Source organism: Alosa pseudoharengus, unplaced genomic scaffold, assembly GCF_046254945.1.
Source record: "Alosa pseudoharengus isolate Yale_2024_CS ecotype anadromous, Long Island Sound unplaced genomic scaffold, YU_APseudo_1.1 YU_APseudo_1.1_scf_13, whole genome shotgun sequence".
Lineage (NCBI taxonomy): Eukaryota > Metazoa > Chordata > Actinopteri > Clupeiformes > Clupeidae > Alosa > Alosa pseudoharengus.
The window spans coordinates 21,342,601-21,359,358 of record NW_027468598.1 but is presented as its reverse complement, the minus strand read 5'-3'; the positions used below and the strand labels follow the sequence as shown (position 1 = coordinate 21,359,358).

Below are 16,758 nucleotides of genomic sequence, written 5' to 3'. Positions count from 1 at the left end.
TTTTAAATAGAAAGGCAGCTGAATCTGTATAGCCTTCCAACTCACACGTTTTATCACACCTTCAAGGAAGGACAACCACGGCAGCTTTAAAAAAATAATTTCGCAGCGTAGTGTTATGCTCCTCATTTGAATGTGATAAACAATCACGAATGTCACATCTCAGTGCTGGTGTATGTATTGTGCTTTAATCAAAATTCGGGAATTGGAGAGATCTCGCCTGAAAAGGATTTTAGTTTTTAGACATCTGTTGCGAATTGCAATTGTAACAGGTGTTATTTGCTACAATATATATAGCTTGTAATATTTGTTATGTTAGTAAACTCTTTACTTGACAAAAGAAGTCTCTGTTTCTTCATTCTGGTGTGATGTCAGTGTTTATAAACAGCACTATTTCGCAGCAGTTTCTAGTCCAAGTAAAAATGTTAGTTTGGTTCCTGTCAGAAGCTGTAGCCTAATTTGGTCTCCGCCCCTCAATTAATCAATTAGGGGAAATCAGCCAACTTTTCTGAGCTTTTAAAATGTCTAACTAACCAACGCTGTAGGCCTAATGGAATTTAGGTAGCTGCAGGGCTGTTCAGGTGAGTTCGCTTTCTCCGGTTGCAGTCATGGCTCAAACCGGATTCTGCGATTCCAGGCCTCTGTTGGACCTACACAAAAAGGTTAGTCATCTTGCATATCTTAGTAATTAAGAGAGATAAGAAAAGGCTTGATTGTTTAACGCATTGCTTTACAGTGTGTTTGTAGTCTGCGTTTTATAATGTCACGGTAGATCTGAGTTGACTTAAATTTGGCATCTTTTTATTTTTATCTATTATGATGCCGCACACTGATGTTTTTTCTTGCTGGAAAAGTGATTGTTTGATGGTTAAGGTGCCCCCCCCCACAGGCTGAGGACAAGCGTGTTCCTTTGAGGACTTGGGCTAACGCTTGTCCACCGAAAGAGCGTCGGGCTCAAGTGGAGGAATTTACTTCAATGGGAACTTTTCTGAATCCAGAGCAGGACCGTAGATGGGTAGCTTATGAGTTGTTTCTTTTGCCAAGTGAGAATTTTGTAGACCTCTCAAAATTGAAATCGTTTCTATTTCAGGTAAATGGGTTGCATATCCCCGCAGGAGATGGCTTTATGGACTACTCTATACCGATTGCCCCAAGAAGTTCAGGTAAACCAGCTCCTACCCCCGCGCCCCCCATGTTTTACGTTGAGACTCGATGTCCGTGATCTTAACCTCTTGAGGCCGTTCTACTGTAACGTATTCCCTGAATTGACTGTGCAGATTGCGGCGAGGAGCCCCTGTTGTGGCGTATTTCTGGGCTTCAGCACATGCTGGTTCCGGGCCTCCTGCGACATGAGATGGAGCTGGCCATGAGCAGGCTAGGGCTCATCTATGACCGGACGTACGCCTGGGATATTTTTACGAACATGATGGTGGGAAACTTTATGATCATTTTAAAACCCCGAAGTTGACCTTTTTGGACACGTGGTGTTTGTGCATTGTTAATGCACTTAAAACGGCCATTCTTCGGATTACACATTACACCTGTGTGTGTGCGCGCACGCTCTTGTAACTTGTTCTCACTCCCTCTACTTCAGAGGAGTCAGATACAGCACCCGTTTGCTAGTGCAGAGCTACCTGGGGCCTACTCTGAGAAGACGCTGGCGATCTTGATTGATTGGCTCATCCAGGTCCATGTAAGTGACTGAGGTCAATGTTTGATTAACATTTTTCAAAGTAATGTATGTTTTTGTGAGCATCCTACTTTGTATTTTCTGATGACATGTCAGAAAACTGCCAAAAATTAAGATTGAATGAGTTGATGGTGAAGAAAGCTTTGAAACATTTTATTATTTTGTGCCCCACCTTTCAGGAGGTTCTGCACTTCTCTGAGGAGACTCTGTACCTGACCGTGTATCTGCTAAACCAAGCGGTGCGCCTGCTTAATGTGTCCATCTCCAACTTGCAACTCCTGGGTGTGGTCTGTCTCTTCCTTGCAGGCAAGAAGGAGGAGTGTTTACTTCCAGAGGTAGGCCTGCTGGTTCAGACTTTGCAGATGTGGTTGGTTTTCATTTTTGTTATTTTAAAGACATCGTGCCAGCCCAGCTATTCTGCCTAGAAACAGTTTCTGAGGTAGGCTAATCATAATATTCAACACAGTCTACTCTCCCACCCCAGGTGTTGGAGCTGTGTCATCTGATGGAAAACACCTACACCCCACACCAGCTGCTCAGGATGGAGCGGCGAGTTCTCTGTGGCCTGAAGTTTGAGCTCTCCTACACCCCACCCCTGCACTTCCTGCTTCTCTCTACGTCCATTGCCCGATGTAGTGACCAGGTATGAATTCATACCATTGTCCAACAGCAACATTTCTTATTAAAACACCATTCTTGGGTAGCTGTGGCTCAACTGGCTGCAGCATTCATATCACATTACATACATACCCCATCTCTCTTCTTGCTTCCTGTCACTTTTCATGGTCCTCTGTGAATAAATGCAAGAACTCCAAATATATTCTTTTATATTATATTAATAAAATGGTGTAGCGTAACATTTTTAATTTCAGGGTATCGGGATCCTTTTAAAAAATGTATGCATGCCTTGTGCCACACATCGATTTTCCATATTGTTCCATCAATGCACCTGTTGAATGTCCAACTAAAGTGCTTGGCTCATCCAGGGCCATGTAAGTGGTAGAGGTCCATGTGTATTTCTACTGCTGTGTTTACATGAAACTATGACCAGCTCAGATTAGACTGTGGTGTTCTGAACAGAGTTGTATAAAGTATCCAAAACCCACACTTGAGTAGTATAGATATTTGATCAGAAAGTGACTTAAGTAAAAGTAAAAGCAATCTCTAAGAATACCACTTAAGTACTGTAAATAATATATACTTTAAGACTTACTTAAATATGACAAGTAGCCCATTATAAAACATATTTAAGTACTAAAAGTAGATGTACAAAGTACTAGTAAAAGCTTTTGAGGACAGGTGGGTGACCACATCCCCTTCCCTTCATTTTAATGGAAACAAAAGCTGTCAGAACTTTGGATAGGCTATTAAGTTCATGCAGCCCCTAAAAACTTGGTGCTTACAGTTCATACACAATGTATTTGAAGCCTGAACAAAGATATGGGTACCATTCATTTTGTCACTTCTGCTTCCTTTTATATAGACCCTTTCAAGAGTTCCATTATCAGCATCATAGTTGGCCCCACAAGGCTTCCGTTTTAACATTCCATTTGTTATCTTAATGCAGAGGAAGTAGATTGGGAACCAAATAGAACGTTCAAGCATTGTTTTTGTTTTTATTGTTGAAAGGGTCTATAGGTTTATAATTAAATTTATCCAACATGTTAAGAAAGGCATCTACATCACACTCCATAAACACGCCTTTTAAAGCCTAAACAAAAGTGCTATTAAAGAAAAGCCTGCAGTTAGAATTTTTATTTACTTCAGCCTACAACAGCCTACGTAGGCCTTGGTGTGCTCTGTCTTAGCTGCTAGGCCTTAACTCTGTCACTATGTCTTTATTCATTGCTGTGTCTTGTGGTGACCTCAGGTCAGAAAATCAAATTTTGCGGTTGTAAATATCGAACACGCTGAATGGAAACTGGCTTTTGTTATCAGTTGCATGTTATTTTAGCCTACTTTCTACTTAATGCTGCTAATGAAAATGTAGTGGAGTGAAAGTATACATTTAATTTTTAAAATGTAGTAAAGTAAAAGTGGGAAGAAAAATAAAAACTAAAGTACAGATACTCCTCATTCGTACTTAAGTATTTCTACTTTACATCTCTGGTCCTGAAGAACAAGGCAGCAAAGTAAAGGATCAGAACCGACTGGTCATTTAGACCCCTTCCTCAAAGACCTCTGAAATTTGCCTGCAAAAAGGACCCAAAGTTGCCATCTTTGCCCATGATCACCATACCATATTTGCCCATAAAAGGAGATCTGGTTTTGGCTTTGGGTCCTATTTGTAAGCGAACTTCAGAGGTCTATGGCCTGCTTCACTTTTCCTCAGATGGTGTGGATGGCCCGATACCTGTTGGAGCTGTCCCTGCTGAAGGCCCAGTGTGTGGTGTACCAGCCCATCCACCTGGCTGGTGCCGCCCTCCAGCTGGCGCGCTGTGTGCTGCAGGAACCGCCCACCCCTGAGGGCGAGACTGCCTGGTGCATCAGCTCCAGCATCTTCGTGGGCAGGTGAGCAAGCAGGAGCCCACTTTTGAAATTGAGCCCTATTCAGCTGCACTGATTCCAATGCCCACACTCACTGACTCAGACTTTGAGGTATGTTCCCACTGATTATCAAACTCTACTCATAGACAATGATTCAGAGGTTTACCTGAGCCCATACAATGATTTTCATTACAGAAATGGGTCTGGTTTTAATGCAGTGCCACCTGAGGTCCAAAAGACCCAACGGCTATCCAGTGTTTTTCAGCTCTGTCCCTTGTTTGTAAAACATTCTCTCGATTCTCTGAATATTTTAATGATATTATGTACTATAGATGATTAACTCTCCAAATACCAGAAAATATCCCAAATATCCCCTAAAATTAAAGTGGGCAAATCCTACCTGTACCTGCCTGTAACCTGTAACTTCAAATGTGATTTTTTTTTTTTTTTTTTCAGTTTTACAATAAAGATGGTGGGAGGCTATAATTCAATATTGTGTCTTGACGATTCCCAATATGACTTAGATTAGGATATAGTTTTAAAACTTACTGTGTCCATTGATGCTAAAATCTCAATTTTGAATTTTGGGTCACTGTAACTCATTTTGCCAGATCAGGTCACATATTTTCCATCAAATAGTTGAAAATGATATGACATTTGATATGTTGTCTGCGTTCTTTTTGCAGGTAAATATGAGTACACGAGATTTGCAGATTATCACCATTCTGTTTTTATTTGTATTTTACACAACGTCCCAACATTATTAATATGGGGTTGTAGAATTTATTGATTTTTCTGACATTTTGCTGTGGTTGATGCATGAACGCATCTTTTAATGGAAATGTCTGATATTGAGTTGAACACTATAGACACCTGTGGCAAGTAATGTGCATTGTTTTGACAAGGCATGAGGTCGCTGAATAGAAATTAGATTTCTACGCTCATATCGACAGTTCTCCGTGACTCCGTTTTGGTGGTTTGAATTTGCATAGTGCTATTCAATCAGGATACAGATGTTATTTGTGCAAAATTGACCTGCAAAGAATCACAATACCAGTACACAATTCGATATTTTGAGTGCTTACAATAATTTGGTCATTTGAGTTTCTTGCATTGACATTTAATTAAGACATTGCCTCGTATACTTTTTGCAATGTTACTACAGTAGCAGACTTGGAGGGTAATGTTTTTTTGTATATTTTTCTTGTCTCCGGTCTACCCTGTCATGCAGTGAGGCTACTCTCCTGGCGATTATGAGGATTCTTGCCCAAGCTGCCGCCAGAGCACCCATTGGAAACACCCGTGCCTCCTTCCTCAAGTTTTCCACCAAAGAAACATTGCATGTCAGCAAGCACATGGCCTTGATGACTGCCCCCTGTCTCCTCAAGGTGCCTGGTCTGCCGAACTAGGGATCTTTACAACAACTGTTGCCTGTAAGGGTTGGAAGGCCCTCCTGCGGACTTGTTTGCAGGAATGCTTTGCTTCAGTCATCTTTTGCTAAATCGTTCTGTACTCTGTCATCCCTTGCACATGTTGCGGGATGTTGGAATATAACGAGGAGCCTAACTTGTCAGTGCACTGTATTTTAGGTATTTAAAATGTCTAGTTTTAAGTGTTGCAGTGTCTTGTCTGGTTCTGCCCAACCAATGTGAAAACATGAAAATGCAAGGGTGACTTAATTTCTGCAATTTAAAAATGTACTTGTTTGTAGTCTACTGAATGTTTTTTTTATGTGAAAAAATAAATATACCTGCTGCTTCTGAATATTTACATGTGATTTGTAGCCTATGTTCTTGGATGTAAACGAGCTCTTTCTGTCCTCCTGAAATATCTATCGTCTCACATGACTATGCCAGTGTATGCCTCGTGTGCATGAGTTTACTACTCTGAGTGGGCGGGGTTATGCAGACACGGAAAATGTGTTGCCTGGCATTATGTCTATGGCCTGGCGTGTGGGGGCTTATTTATTTTTAAATCCCTGACGTCTAAAAACATTGCCCGATAGGAGGTTTCAGAAGTGTGTGTCTGTATGTGCGCGTACACGGCCCCTACATGTGCGCTTGTTCTCTTAGCCCCGCCTCAGACGAAGTGCGCTCACATGTCGATGCACACCCGAGCAGCGGATTGGTGGCCTTGCACTTAATGCGTCATTTTCCCCTGCGAGAACCACGTGGCAGAGTTGTAGACCAGCTGACGGCCGAATGACCGCACATTTTCAAGGCGCGTGTGTCGGTGCAGACAGTCCATGGTCGTAACAGGCTTGGGCGTTTGTTCCCCATCCCTGTCGCTGTGTTTTTTTTTTGTTTTTTTTGGCGCACGCTTTCAACGGGCTTCACATTTATTGACCACTCATTTGCGTGTCTTCACTTCAGATAGACTAATCTAGTAGTTTGTCCATGACATGTTAAAATGGCTATTTCCAAAATGGCTTTTTGTCCAAAACGACTTGTCCTACAAAGAGCGGTAGGCTAGCCTACCCTAATTGTGCGCTTCATGGATGTTTACATGCAGACCTGGGTTTTTCAGCAGAATAGGTTATACTTTATATCTCTTTGTGTACCCAGGCTCAACTAGCCTAGTAAAACACCTAGTTAGATAATTGGATGTCTAACAAACCAGGCTATCCGTTGACTCATGTAGGCTATTTAACTCGTCGGGACGGGTAGGCCTTCATTGTGAATGGACAAGCTTAGCCTAAACAAAACGCTCAACATGTGCGATCAAATCTGGTTAAACAAATCTAAATCTTACACAGTCGGTGTTGTCGACTGCCCCACCTATTGCTTATGAATCGTCCCAGCTGTCTGTGGCTGCGAGTCGCGGATGTCTTGTCCCTCCCCTACACGTGCCTCCTCGCAGGATTGGTCGAGCTGCCGACTGTCTGCGTCACTTGGTTTTGGGCTGGTATTGGAATGAATTCTCTCGTCATTATCGGGAAGGGAAGATGTCAATCAGTTCTAGGGGATGTAAAAGAGGCGGGGCTTGATTCAGGTGGCTTGCCCACCCGATAGTTGAACACACACGAGCAAACCGTTAACTTGCTTCTTTGGTAGATAATCGCTACAGGTATCAATTCGATGAAGAGGCTAGGTAGACCTGGCCCGTCGTCAGTGTCAACGAGATGATACGGCATAAGAAATTAAGCAGAAGAGGGAGCTAGCAAGGTGTTGCTTAGGGCTCGAGCGGATGACACTATAGCAAGATACTTGGGTGCAAAGTGAGTTGTTTCCCCTTTTAAAGGTAAGTTTGCTATAATTATATGACCGTGACAATTTCCCTAGGGCTCTGTTCTTTCAACTGTGTGCAAGTTAGGTATCGGGTAAATAATCCAGTCTGAATATGGACGCGCGCGCTCCGCGCCGCTGTCGCTTTCACTTGAGGGGTTGGCTACAAATAACCGCGTTTCTTCTATTTCTATTTCATTCCATCGGTCTGCCTAAATGTCATAAAGTATGTGGTGGCCCAAATGGTGTCTTGTTTACTACTAAGAAAAGAGTAAGTAGGCCCTATAGACTGTGCAGTGTAGGAACTCTAGTCAAGTTGTAGGCTATTACATAACACTCGGAGAGGGCGGGGTACATCGTGTGGGACTGAGCGCAAACACAAGGTGTAGACTAGGAATGAGAAATACTTTTAAAACAACACGTGTATAGTCGAACTGTAGTGAACTTCTCATCAGTGATTGATTATCAAAACAATGAACTTGGTTGTTGAAGGCCAATTTATTGTAGGCCTACAAATGTTAAAAATCTAATTTCACTTCATAGTAAAACCTCATCACTGTGTGTTTTGATGGTTTAAAAAGTGACTAGACCTACTCACAGGCTTTTTTTCAGTTCGCAAGTCTGTGAGGCCAGTGAGAGAAATAATCTGTTAGTAATACTTCACATACATCCTAGAGTGTTCTTTTTGATGGCATTAATAAACAGATTCTCCATATTAAACCTAAAATGTGGTTTTGACTAGAGGGGCTGAAAGTTGCAGTGTATGTGCAGGAAATGTTTCAAATTGGGGTCTAGGTTATTGAAATTATTAAAAATATAAATGATTCTGGATGAACTGGACAGATGTTATTTTATTTGTTTGTATAGCCATCTCTTGTTTGTCCTGTGGAGCTAATAAGATTTGCCATATTGTGTGTGTGTGTGTGTTTAATGGTGTTATGTTTGTTTTTCTCATGGCACCTCTTCCCCCTCGTCTTTCTTTATTCTCCATCTCTTATGTAACTTTATACATCTTTCTATGACTTTCAACAGTCAGATATGATGCCTCCATCCATGCATCCTCCTCCTCTTTTAACGCATTTCTGTTTAAACTCACAGCATATATCATTGCATGTGTGTCGTGGGTGTACGTGGGCATAAGGTAGATGGTCAGAGCTCTTTAATCTGCCCTGTTGTTGTGTGCCTCTTCCAGGGCCCAGGATGCCCAAGGAGCAAGGGGAGAGGGCGCCGCGCATGGCCAGCAAAACTGCCAAAGACAAGAGCAATAGTGCCACGCTGTTGGCCACCCGCGCCGCCAAGGCCCAGGCAGAGCAGGAGGCCAACGGGCGTGGCTCGCGATGCAGCTCCGAGAAGGACTCGGGCTACTCAGGTAAGCGGCTCAGATCGGGCACCTTCTCACACTAGACCTACCCGTTTCCTGTGTGAAATCACATTGTCACTCCTTCTCCATCACACACGCACACGCACACACAAAAAAACACACGCCGCATACATATAAACATGCCATCTGCTACAGTGACGTCGACACTCAGTCATCCCCGGTACCTCCATGTGAATGGATACATGCCATTGATTCCTGTTCTGTCAAATGTTCTTCTTGGAAAATATTCTGTTTAACATCAATCATCATTAATAACCCATTGATAATCTGTGATTTTTCTGAGGAATTTAACCTGAACTAAAATTATGAAAGTTAAGAAAAAGGCCCTTTATCATCTACCGTAAATCATCTACATCTTTTTTTTGTTTCTCTCTTATCAGACGTTTATAGCCCCACCCCCTCCTCTCAATCTCTCTATCAACTCTTCCCTCATTGAACCCCCCTGTCTCGCCTATCTTATTGTTTTTCACTCGTCCTTCATTCTGCCCGTCTCGTTCTCTTATGTCTTTGTTTCTGTTTGTCAGACAATGGCTCGGATTCCTTGCAGACAGACGAGGACCAACACAACGCCATTAGGCAGCTCAAAGCCAGGGGCAGTCACCAGGGTTCTCATCAAGGGAATGCCATGCTGATGTCGGGGACCCCAGAGCTTGCACCCATCTTCATAATCAAGAATGTGGTTCTCAAACAGGTGAGTGAAATGTTTATCAAATTGTAGAATCTTAGAGTTAAGATTTGTTTTGGTCTCAGTTAAAGTACTGGCTAAAGTCTTTTCTAAAAATGAGGAACGCTGAGGAATATACACTTTCTAAAGACCTATGTTCATTTGTGTGTTTTGTAAACGCTGTGGGTTGTATTCTCTCATTTGTGCTTTTAAGTCCCTTTTTATGTGCCTTCACTTACACATATTCAAGTTCAAGTTCAAGTTTCTTTATTCGTCACATGCATAGCATAGCATAATGCACATATTGAAATTGCGTGTATTTTTCCCTACGTGCTCTGATCATGCCCTCAGATTAACTTCTGGATAAAGGTGGGCTCATTTTCATTGCACTGGCATAATAGTCTGGCTCCTCTCAATGCCTTTACGTTTCCCTAATGGCGGGTCATTCTGTGACAAAAGGGGATGACACTGTTTTTTCAAAATCGAGGTAAACAGTAGAAGCAACACAAACACCAAAAATTACAGTCGCAAGAATGTGTATATTTATACAGCAAAGGTAAATGCATTGTTTCCTGACTGCCGATGCGGTTTATTATCAGTTTGTAAAAGTTAGGCAAAGTAGGAAGTAATGTTAGGAAACCGTGATCAACGTGATCAATTAGGCTGGACCAATGATTTCAAAGTTAGTGCAAAGTCCACGCCAATTACGAGACATTTCCCAATGTTTCCCAGACTATCCAGACTCTCCACACAAAGTGAAACGAGGTAGTGAGGCTGGTGAAACCAGGGTTGTTGGGTTCATGAAAAAAAATTTTTTATTTAAAATTCAATCAAACTAGTGGCTGCTGTAGTGCTAGTGTAACCCAGGCGAACCTGTTAGCACATTTGAATTAGCTCTGCAGGTTGGTCTGGAAAAGAGCCCAATGATGTCTCTTTCCAAATCACCAAAAACCCAGGAAAATGTAATTTCGTTAACAAGAAATATGTGTTTGCTGCACTTCTGAAACGATTTGGTATGAGTTCCATGCACTAATTTAAGTTTGATTTCACTGCTGGTTAAGCCCCTGGAAGTCACAAAATAGGAAGTTCAGAAACGGACATCAGACCCTTTCCAGACTGGGTTCACCCAGGCTACAATGTAACCATATAATGGTAAAATTATATTTAGATTTCAGTTTTATTAAATATTATGTGACACCCAGAAAAACTGAAATATGTGACGTTATTTGTATGTTATCATTGTATGAACTAGTCCTACTACTTCAAGTTCAAATGCAATATGGTGTTTTCTTATAGTGGCACTTGACTCACTACAGCCTTTCAAATAGGTATGTGAACAAAATCTTTAAAATGGATAAACAAATATTACAGACAGAAAGAGGTTGAATAGAGCTTTTAAACAAAACCAAAAAGTCTTTAGGTTTGGTAATAACAAAACACAGGCCATTTGAATCTTGCAAAACGTCCTTATTTTGTCCTTCATTTCCCATTGAAACTGAAAAAAAAGCTGTGACCCAAAGGATGAAAATATGAATGAGCAAAATAGTCTGACCTTATGCTGTGTTGGCTGCGCTTACATTTTCGGGCCATGACACCAAATTTTGTGGGGGAATAGCTCCCGTGGTAGTCATTCAAAAGATATAAAAATTTTGCCCACATATAGATAAGTATCTAAACTAAACGTCTATTGTAGTTTAAAGATTGCCGTTAGTCACCTTCAACAAAAATGAGGGCATTTTAATGACATTAATAAGTTAAACCATTCGAATAGGAGACCTTGCTATGGCAACATTAATTAGACAGAATCCACGGAATTTCACAAAACAAGGTAATAGGAATATTTTTTCCGGGAAGACCCAGAACTACAGGCAAAAATTCTGATTGCACCTAATGGAACGTTGATGACGTCTAATCACTGAGACGTAGTTTACATCAGAAATGCCCAGATTTTTTAGGTTGCTTCACTCAAAACCTATAACTGCCTTCATGGTAGCTATATAAATCACAGACAGAATACAAGTACGCTGAAAAGTGCGTAGCTGCGAGCATTTCCAAACTTATGTGCATGGGAGAATACATTCTACAGTGTTTCCTGAAGATGTAGGCCTGATGGTTAATTAATCTTCTAGTCTTTTAGTTTTACCATCTAGTGGGTTAGAAACCAATGACTGAAAAATGTATTGTAGGATGGACCTTTTCTCAACTTTTTCACATAACAAAAGAAATACATACAGTAATTTGGTTAGTGTCCCTGCATATGTCTTGTTACCTGAAAAGCTGGAAATGTCCATTCTGCAGGCTATTCAAAAGAGGTCCACCTTTTCTCTGCAAGAGTGAATTCTGTCTCTCTCTCCCCTTGTCTCTGTCTCTGTCTCTCGCTCTCCACCCTAAGCCAGTACAGGCGGCTCAGGAACATCTCCTCCAGGCTCCTCTGCCCTGGGGCAGCGCTGGGACCAACGTCCAGGGCCCAACTGTGTTCCTCGTGCAGCAGCCAGAGGTGACCTCTCAGGCCCCCATGCACATCTTGAAGCCCCAGCCCCGGAGGGCCGACAGCGGGAGCAAGAAGAGCAAAGCCACCTATCTCCCCATCCTCAACTCCTACCCCCGCATTGCCCCCCACCCCAGCAAGAAGTCGGACAAGACTAATGCTGGGGCAGGCAGTAGTAGTGGTGGTGGCGGAAGCAGTAGCAACAGCAGCTGCAGTAGCGGCATGGGGGGTGTTGGTGGCACAGCTGAGGACCACTGCCAGAGCAAGAGGGTGTGCACGGAGGAGAAGCGTGAGGAGGTGTCCACCACCTCCCAGCTGCCCAAGCAGCACGTCCACAAGCAGCCGGAGGGCAGGGCCCACTCCCATGGCTCTCACTCCCATTCTTCCCACTCCTCACATTCCCACTCTTCCTCCTCTTCCTCCTCCTCTGTCCCTGGAAGAGCCCGCGAGCTCCCCCCCCACGTGCGGCGCAGCCCGCACCCTCCCTCCAGCCCGTCCACCTCGGGCAGCCTGGGCTCGCCCTCGGTGTCCAGCACGGAGACGGCCTCCCTGTCTTCGTCCTGCGAGCTGGCCGCGCCTCCGCATCGCTCCTCCAGGGGTCATCATCATAATCACCATCATCACCCTCAGCAGCAGCAGCAGCAGCAGCGTCCGAATCAGAACCCGAATCAGCACGGCACGTCTCACGGCTGGCGCCACCGCCGGTTCCTCAACACGGTGGAGATCCTGAGCCAGTCGGGGCTGCTGGACATCACGCTGCGCACGCAGGAGCTGCTACGCCAGAGCAATGCCACCGAGCGCGACATCGCTCAGCTGCGCCACCACACCCAGCTGCTCTGCCAGGCTGCCCAGGCGTGCCCGGCCTCGCCCGACGCCTGGGACCGAGTGCACCAAGCCATGGCGGAGTCCGGCCACTATCCCAGCTTGAAGGAGCCGGACAGTCAGTGCCCCCGCAGCAGTAGCAGTGGCAGCAGCCATAACAGTTCGCGGGGACAGGTCCAGGCCGAGGCGGACACCAGCAGCAGCAGCAGCAGCAGCAGCGCCGGTGATGGAGGCAGCAGCACCAGCAGCGCAAAGGCAGACGTGGTCGTCTCCGTGCCGTTCATGCACAGCCACCATGAGGAGATGGCACCGCCGTCGCCGCTCCTGGCACTCATGGATGATCTGCCCCCGGACCTTCCTGTTTTTGACCAGAACGGGCACCTCAGGGGGCAGGGAGGCAATGACCAATCACTGAACGATTTCCTCATGCCCCCCGACAGCTCCACCCACAGCCCCCTGCTTTAGACGCCATCCCATGTGCGTTGGACTCACTTACCCATCAGCCTCATATGAGGGCGGAGCCAAGAGAAAGGGGCCCATTGATTCTTCTTAATTTTTCATCTTTTTTCCATAAATCTCTCATTTCTGATTGGGTATTAGAATCTGGCTATGGTTTTCATGTTGCTGTTTCTATAGCGACTTGGGGTCCCTCTCGCTCAGCAGTTCCAGTGCCATCTTTCACCTGAAGGAATCAAAGATTCAAAGAATCACCTACTTTCAAATGTCTCATCTGACCCGTTTGACCAGAACTACCAATGTAAAACATAAAGTTGTCAATGGATCATGATTTCCACTTTCCACTGGTCAAGACCGTCACAATTGATGAGTTACCTTCACAAGTGAACAGGCAGTGGAATTGATGAAGTTTTTTTGTTATCCGTATAACGTGCATGCCAATTGCTGGACAGGAATGATCTGAAGTACTTTCAGATGTTCTTTCTTACAGAGGCAGGCTTTGCTGCTGGTATTCAACAGCACCAGTGATGTTAAAGAACATCCTACTGATAAAAAAAGAAAATATCACCTTTTGTCTTTTATGAATACTTCTTTTTGAATTCCATTGTTCTTTATTGTGAGGCCTTGAGACTGCAAATGGGGCAGGCAGCTACTGACTTTGTCTCCTGGGTTGGGTTGATTAAAAAAAGGACATGCCTCTTATAGAGTTTTTTTTTTTTTTTTTTTTTTTTTTTTTTGACCACTTTTTAGATATTTAAAAGATGAAAAGTGTGATTACTTTACCGTTGAACAATAATTTTTAAGACAATATTTTGGTTTTCAATCAAATGCTGGCCATAATGTCTATCACAAGCTAACCATGCAAATATTTTTTGTGAACAGGCCAACTCAGACTCCCTGTTGGGGCTTTCCCAGTCGGAGGTTTTCATGACAATATTTGTTTCCCCCTCAGTCTTTGCAAAACTCCTGGTTTGAGTAAAATGTCAGTGGCAGCCTTACTCTACCTGTCAGTATCTACACTTTCTCATTATACTTATTCTTTGACAGCAAATTTTGATACACTTGGCTTAATCTGAAAATGAACAGATTGGATGTGGATGTGATTATATAGATGTATTTGTTTATCCTGGCTGAAGAAGATTTTACTTTAAGGCGAAGAGGGGGACTCCATTTCACTGCTCTGTAGCATTTTCATGCATTTCTGGCCTTTGCCACCTTGAACATGTTGCAGAGATGTATCACATCCTTGGGGGAGAAAGAGAAATTTGCAGATTTTCTTGTGAGTGATTCTCTTTCCATTGTATTTTTCCTGTAGGCCTGTCAATTTGCGTAGATAATAGATTATAGTAGGACCAAGCCTTGAACATTACTCTGGTAAAAGAAATATGCAGTAGTTTACGCTAGCTGCTCTGAGCTAAGCTTCTTGATTTTATAGCTTTTTCTCACCAGTAAATAAAAAGTTGGACCTTCTCCCGAAAATGTCACACTGGTGATCTCAGCAGAGCACATGGCGACATGGTAAACAGTAAACAGAGACAAGCAGAGTTTTCAATACATGAACTTCTGTTTTTGTCCGTTTTTAACAAAGCATTTGAAGATAGAAACGCACAACAGCTGTTATGGATGTAGTCAATGCAGAGAGAGAGAGATGAGTGCTTATTTTCCTGGTTTTCAAACCTGTTTTGGGGTAATGGAATAGATAAGCCTGGGTTTTGAAAATGATGGTTTGGGTTTGGCTCTGGTTGTGCTTCTCTGAGAGAAGTGTGTCTCTCTTTTCTTTCCCTGTGTTTTCATGTGGAATGTTTCCTTTACACGCAAAACACAAAACATCATCAAGATGCACATCCCCCACGTGAAAAGACAATAAATCTGCTTGATGTTTTCAACAGCAACACTCAGTTTGTTTTGTTCCACATGTTTTATAAGAACCCTGCATGGTCCACATTTAGCTCTTGGGGAAGTTTGTTTTCAGGGCAATGATACAGGTCCTCATTATCCCTACCTGCAGTAGCGTACAGCACTCCGTAGAGGGGTACAAGAGGCTCTGTGTGTGCCTGCTGTTCTGTGGTATATAGGTTTCCACTGCCTTTGTTATTAGTAATGAAATTGAAATCTTGTGACACATCAATCTTATCTCCAAGGTAACCAGTCGTGGTTGTCATGGCACAAGGAAAGGAGAAAAAATGAGTCCACAGCTTAAAAGCATGGCATCCTCACTATCTGAGAGACATTTGTAAATTGAGCGATACATGAATACATAACAAAATGTGCTTAATGCCTTAACTTTGCTATTAATTTGTTTATAAAGTACAAAGAACAAAGTGTACAAAGCACAACGTGTTATTGCAATACAAAAATAACACTTGGATTCCTAAAAGTTGCCTTTGCTAACCGTAGCTATGATAACAAAAGATGCACAGAATCTACTGTCATGTTAACAAAAGGTCTTTTAGTTACTGTCATGGTTACAAAATATCGTTTAGTCTTGGTTTTGGTTTTGATCAACAAAAACTAGGAGTATTATTTTTTTCTCATTGCCCCTCTTGGTTTTCTATGTTCAGAACATTAAGCCCCACATCTGATGCCATATCTTGAAGCTGACTCCTCTGTTTCTGGGTCAAAGGTACAGTAAATCCTCTGCAGGACGACATAGGTGACTATCACCTGTTTGATACTCCCCTTCCCAATCCCCAGATACAATAAAGGCTGTGACATGCTCCTGTGTCTGCGGCGCATGGCAAGAATTTAGTCATCAACGCGCATGTGGGGGGGTTTGTGTGCTTCCCAACAATTGGGACCGCGCGTCAATGTGTGTGGAGGACCATACCACTTAGCCATCACAATAGAGGAGAAGGACATCATCCAGTCAAGCACATGCACCAAGTACACATACCAGTGGTTGTAGATCAGGGCCTTGTAGCTCACCATGTAGCCAGTGAAGGCCATCTACGGGGGAGAGAATATCACTGACTGCAGAAGACAAGGACTTGATCACTGTGCAAGGTCTTGGTTTGGACAAGACAAGTGATCAAATTCCACAACATTGCCATCTACTGGTAGGCCTGAATGTTGAGCATAAGGGGAAGCATGGTGGAGTCAGTTCTACTGGTCATAAATTACATTTTAAAATTAAATTATTCAACATTTTAAAATGTGAATATTATAACTATATTCTACTTTAAATGTCCTTCAGATTCACACGACACATGATGATTCCCAGAGCCTCGGTTTTTGTTTAGCGTTTGTTTTGTTGGTCAAGGACGCTGAGGACCCGCTAAACACCCAGGCCATTGCCAGGGAGACGGCTACAAATAGCTGGCAGGCACCATTACAGGCATAGTAGTCGAAGATAAGCAGCACGTACACTCCACCCTGTGATGTTAGGAATGGATCCAATCACTCACAAAGAGAAAAAATATTTTGTTTTCAACACACTAAATGTCTCTTATTCAAGAAAACAGTTCTCTCCACCTCTCTCTAGCCGTCTGTTTCTTTCTCACCTCAGTGATGGAGACAAGGCCAATGCAGAAACCGAAGAGACAGTAAACC

The 16,758-nt window shown here is 43.2% G+C and overlaps 2 protein-coding genes across 2 annotated transcripts; both read left to right on the top strand.

The window, feature by feature from the left end:
- The first annotated feature begins 915 nt into the window (after positions 1–915).
- On the top strand, positions 916–5,932 carry ccnp (cyclin P). The gene is made up of 7 exons (XM_076282522.1): positions 916–1,160; positions 1,275–1,426; positions 1,592–1,690; positions 1,867–2,022; positions 2,172–2,330; positions 4,020–4,198; positions 5,406–5,932. Exons 1-7 carry the CDS (start codon positions 974–976, stop codon positions 5,581–5,583), a joined length of 1,110 nt encoding a protein of 369 aa, XP_076138637.1. The 5' UTR covers positions 916–973; the 3' UTR covers positions 5,584–5,932.
- Positions 5,933–6,790: 858 nt separating this feature from the next.
- On the top strand, positions 6,791–15,097 carry LOC143121875 (CLOCK-interacting pacemaker). The gene is made up of 4 exons (XM_076282520.1): positions 6,791–7,414; positions 8,591–8,767; positions 9,304–9,470; positions 11,836–15,097. Exons 2-4 carry the CDS (start codon positions 8,599–8,601, stop codon positions 13,216–13,218), a joined length of 1,719 nt encoding a protein of 572 aa, XP_076138635.1. The 5' UTR covers positions 6,791–7,414; positions 8,591–8,598; the 3' UTR covers positions 13,219–15,097.
- The last annotated feature ends 1,661 nt before the right edge of the window (positions 15,098–16,758 follow it).

Excerpts from the sequence above, each read along its gene's own strand:
- LOC143121875 (XM_076282520.1), top strand. The coding sequence starts at position 8,599 with ATGCCCAAGGAGCAAGGGGAGAGGGCGCCGCGCATGGCCAGCAAAACT. Across the intron at positions 8,768-9,303 it reads GAAGGACTCGGGCTACTCAG|ACAATGGCTCGGATTCCTTG; the intron begins GTAAGCGGCTCA and ends TCTGTTTGTCAG. Across the intron at positions 9,471-11,835 it reads AGAATGTGGTTCTCAAACAG|CCAGTACAGGCGGCTCAGGA; the intron begins GTGAGTGAAATG and ends CTCCACCCTAAG.
- ccnp (XM_076282522.1), top strand. The coding sequence starts at position 974 with ATGGGAACTTTTCTGAATCCAGAGCAGGACCGTAGATGGGTAGCTTAT. Across the intron at positions 1,427-1,591 it reads ATATTTTTACGAACATGATG|AGGAGTCAGATACAGCACCC; the intron begins GTGGGAAACTTT and ends CCTCTACTTCAG. Across the intron at positions 4,199-5,405 it reads TCCAGCATCTTCGTGGGCAG|TGAGGCTACTCTCCTGGCGA; the intron begins GTGAGCAAGCAG and ends CCTGTCATGCAG.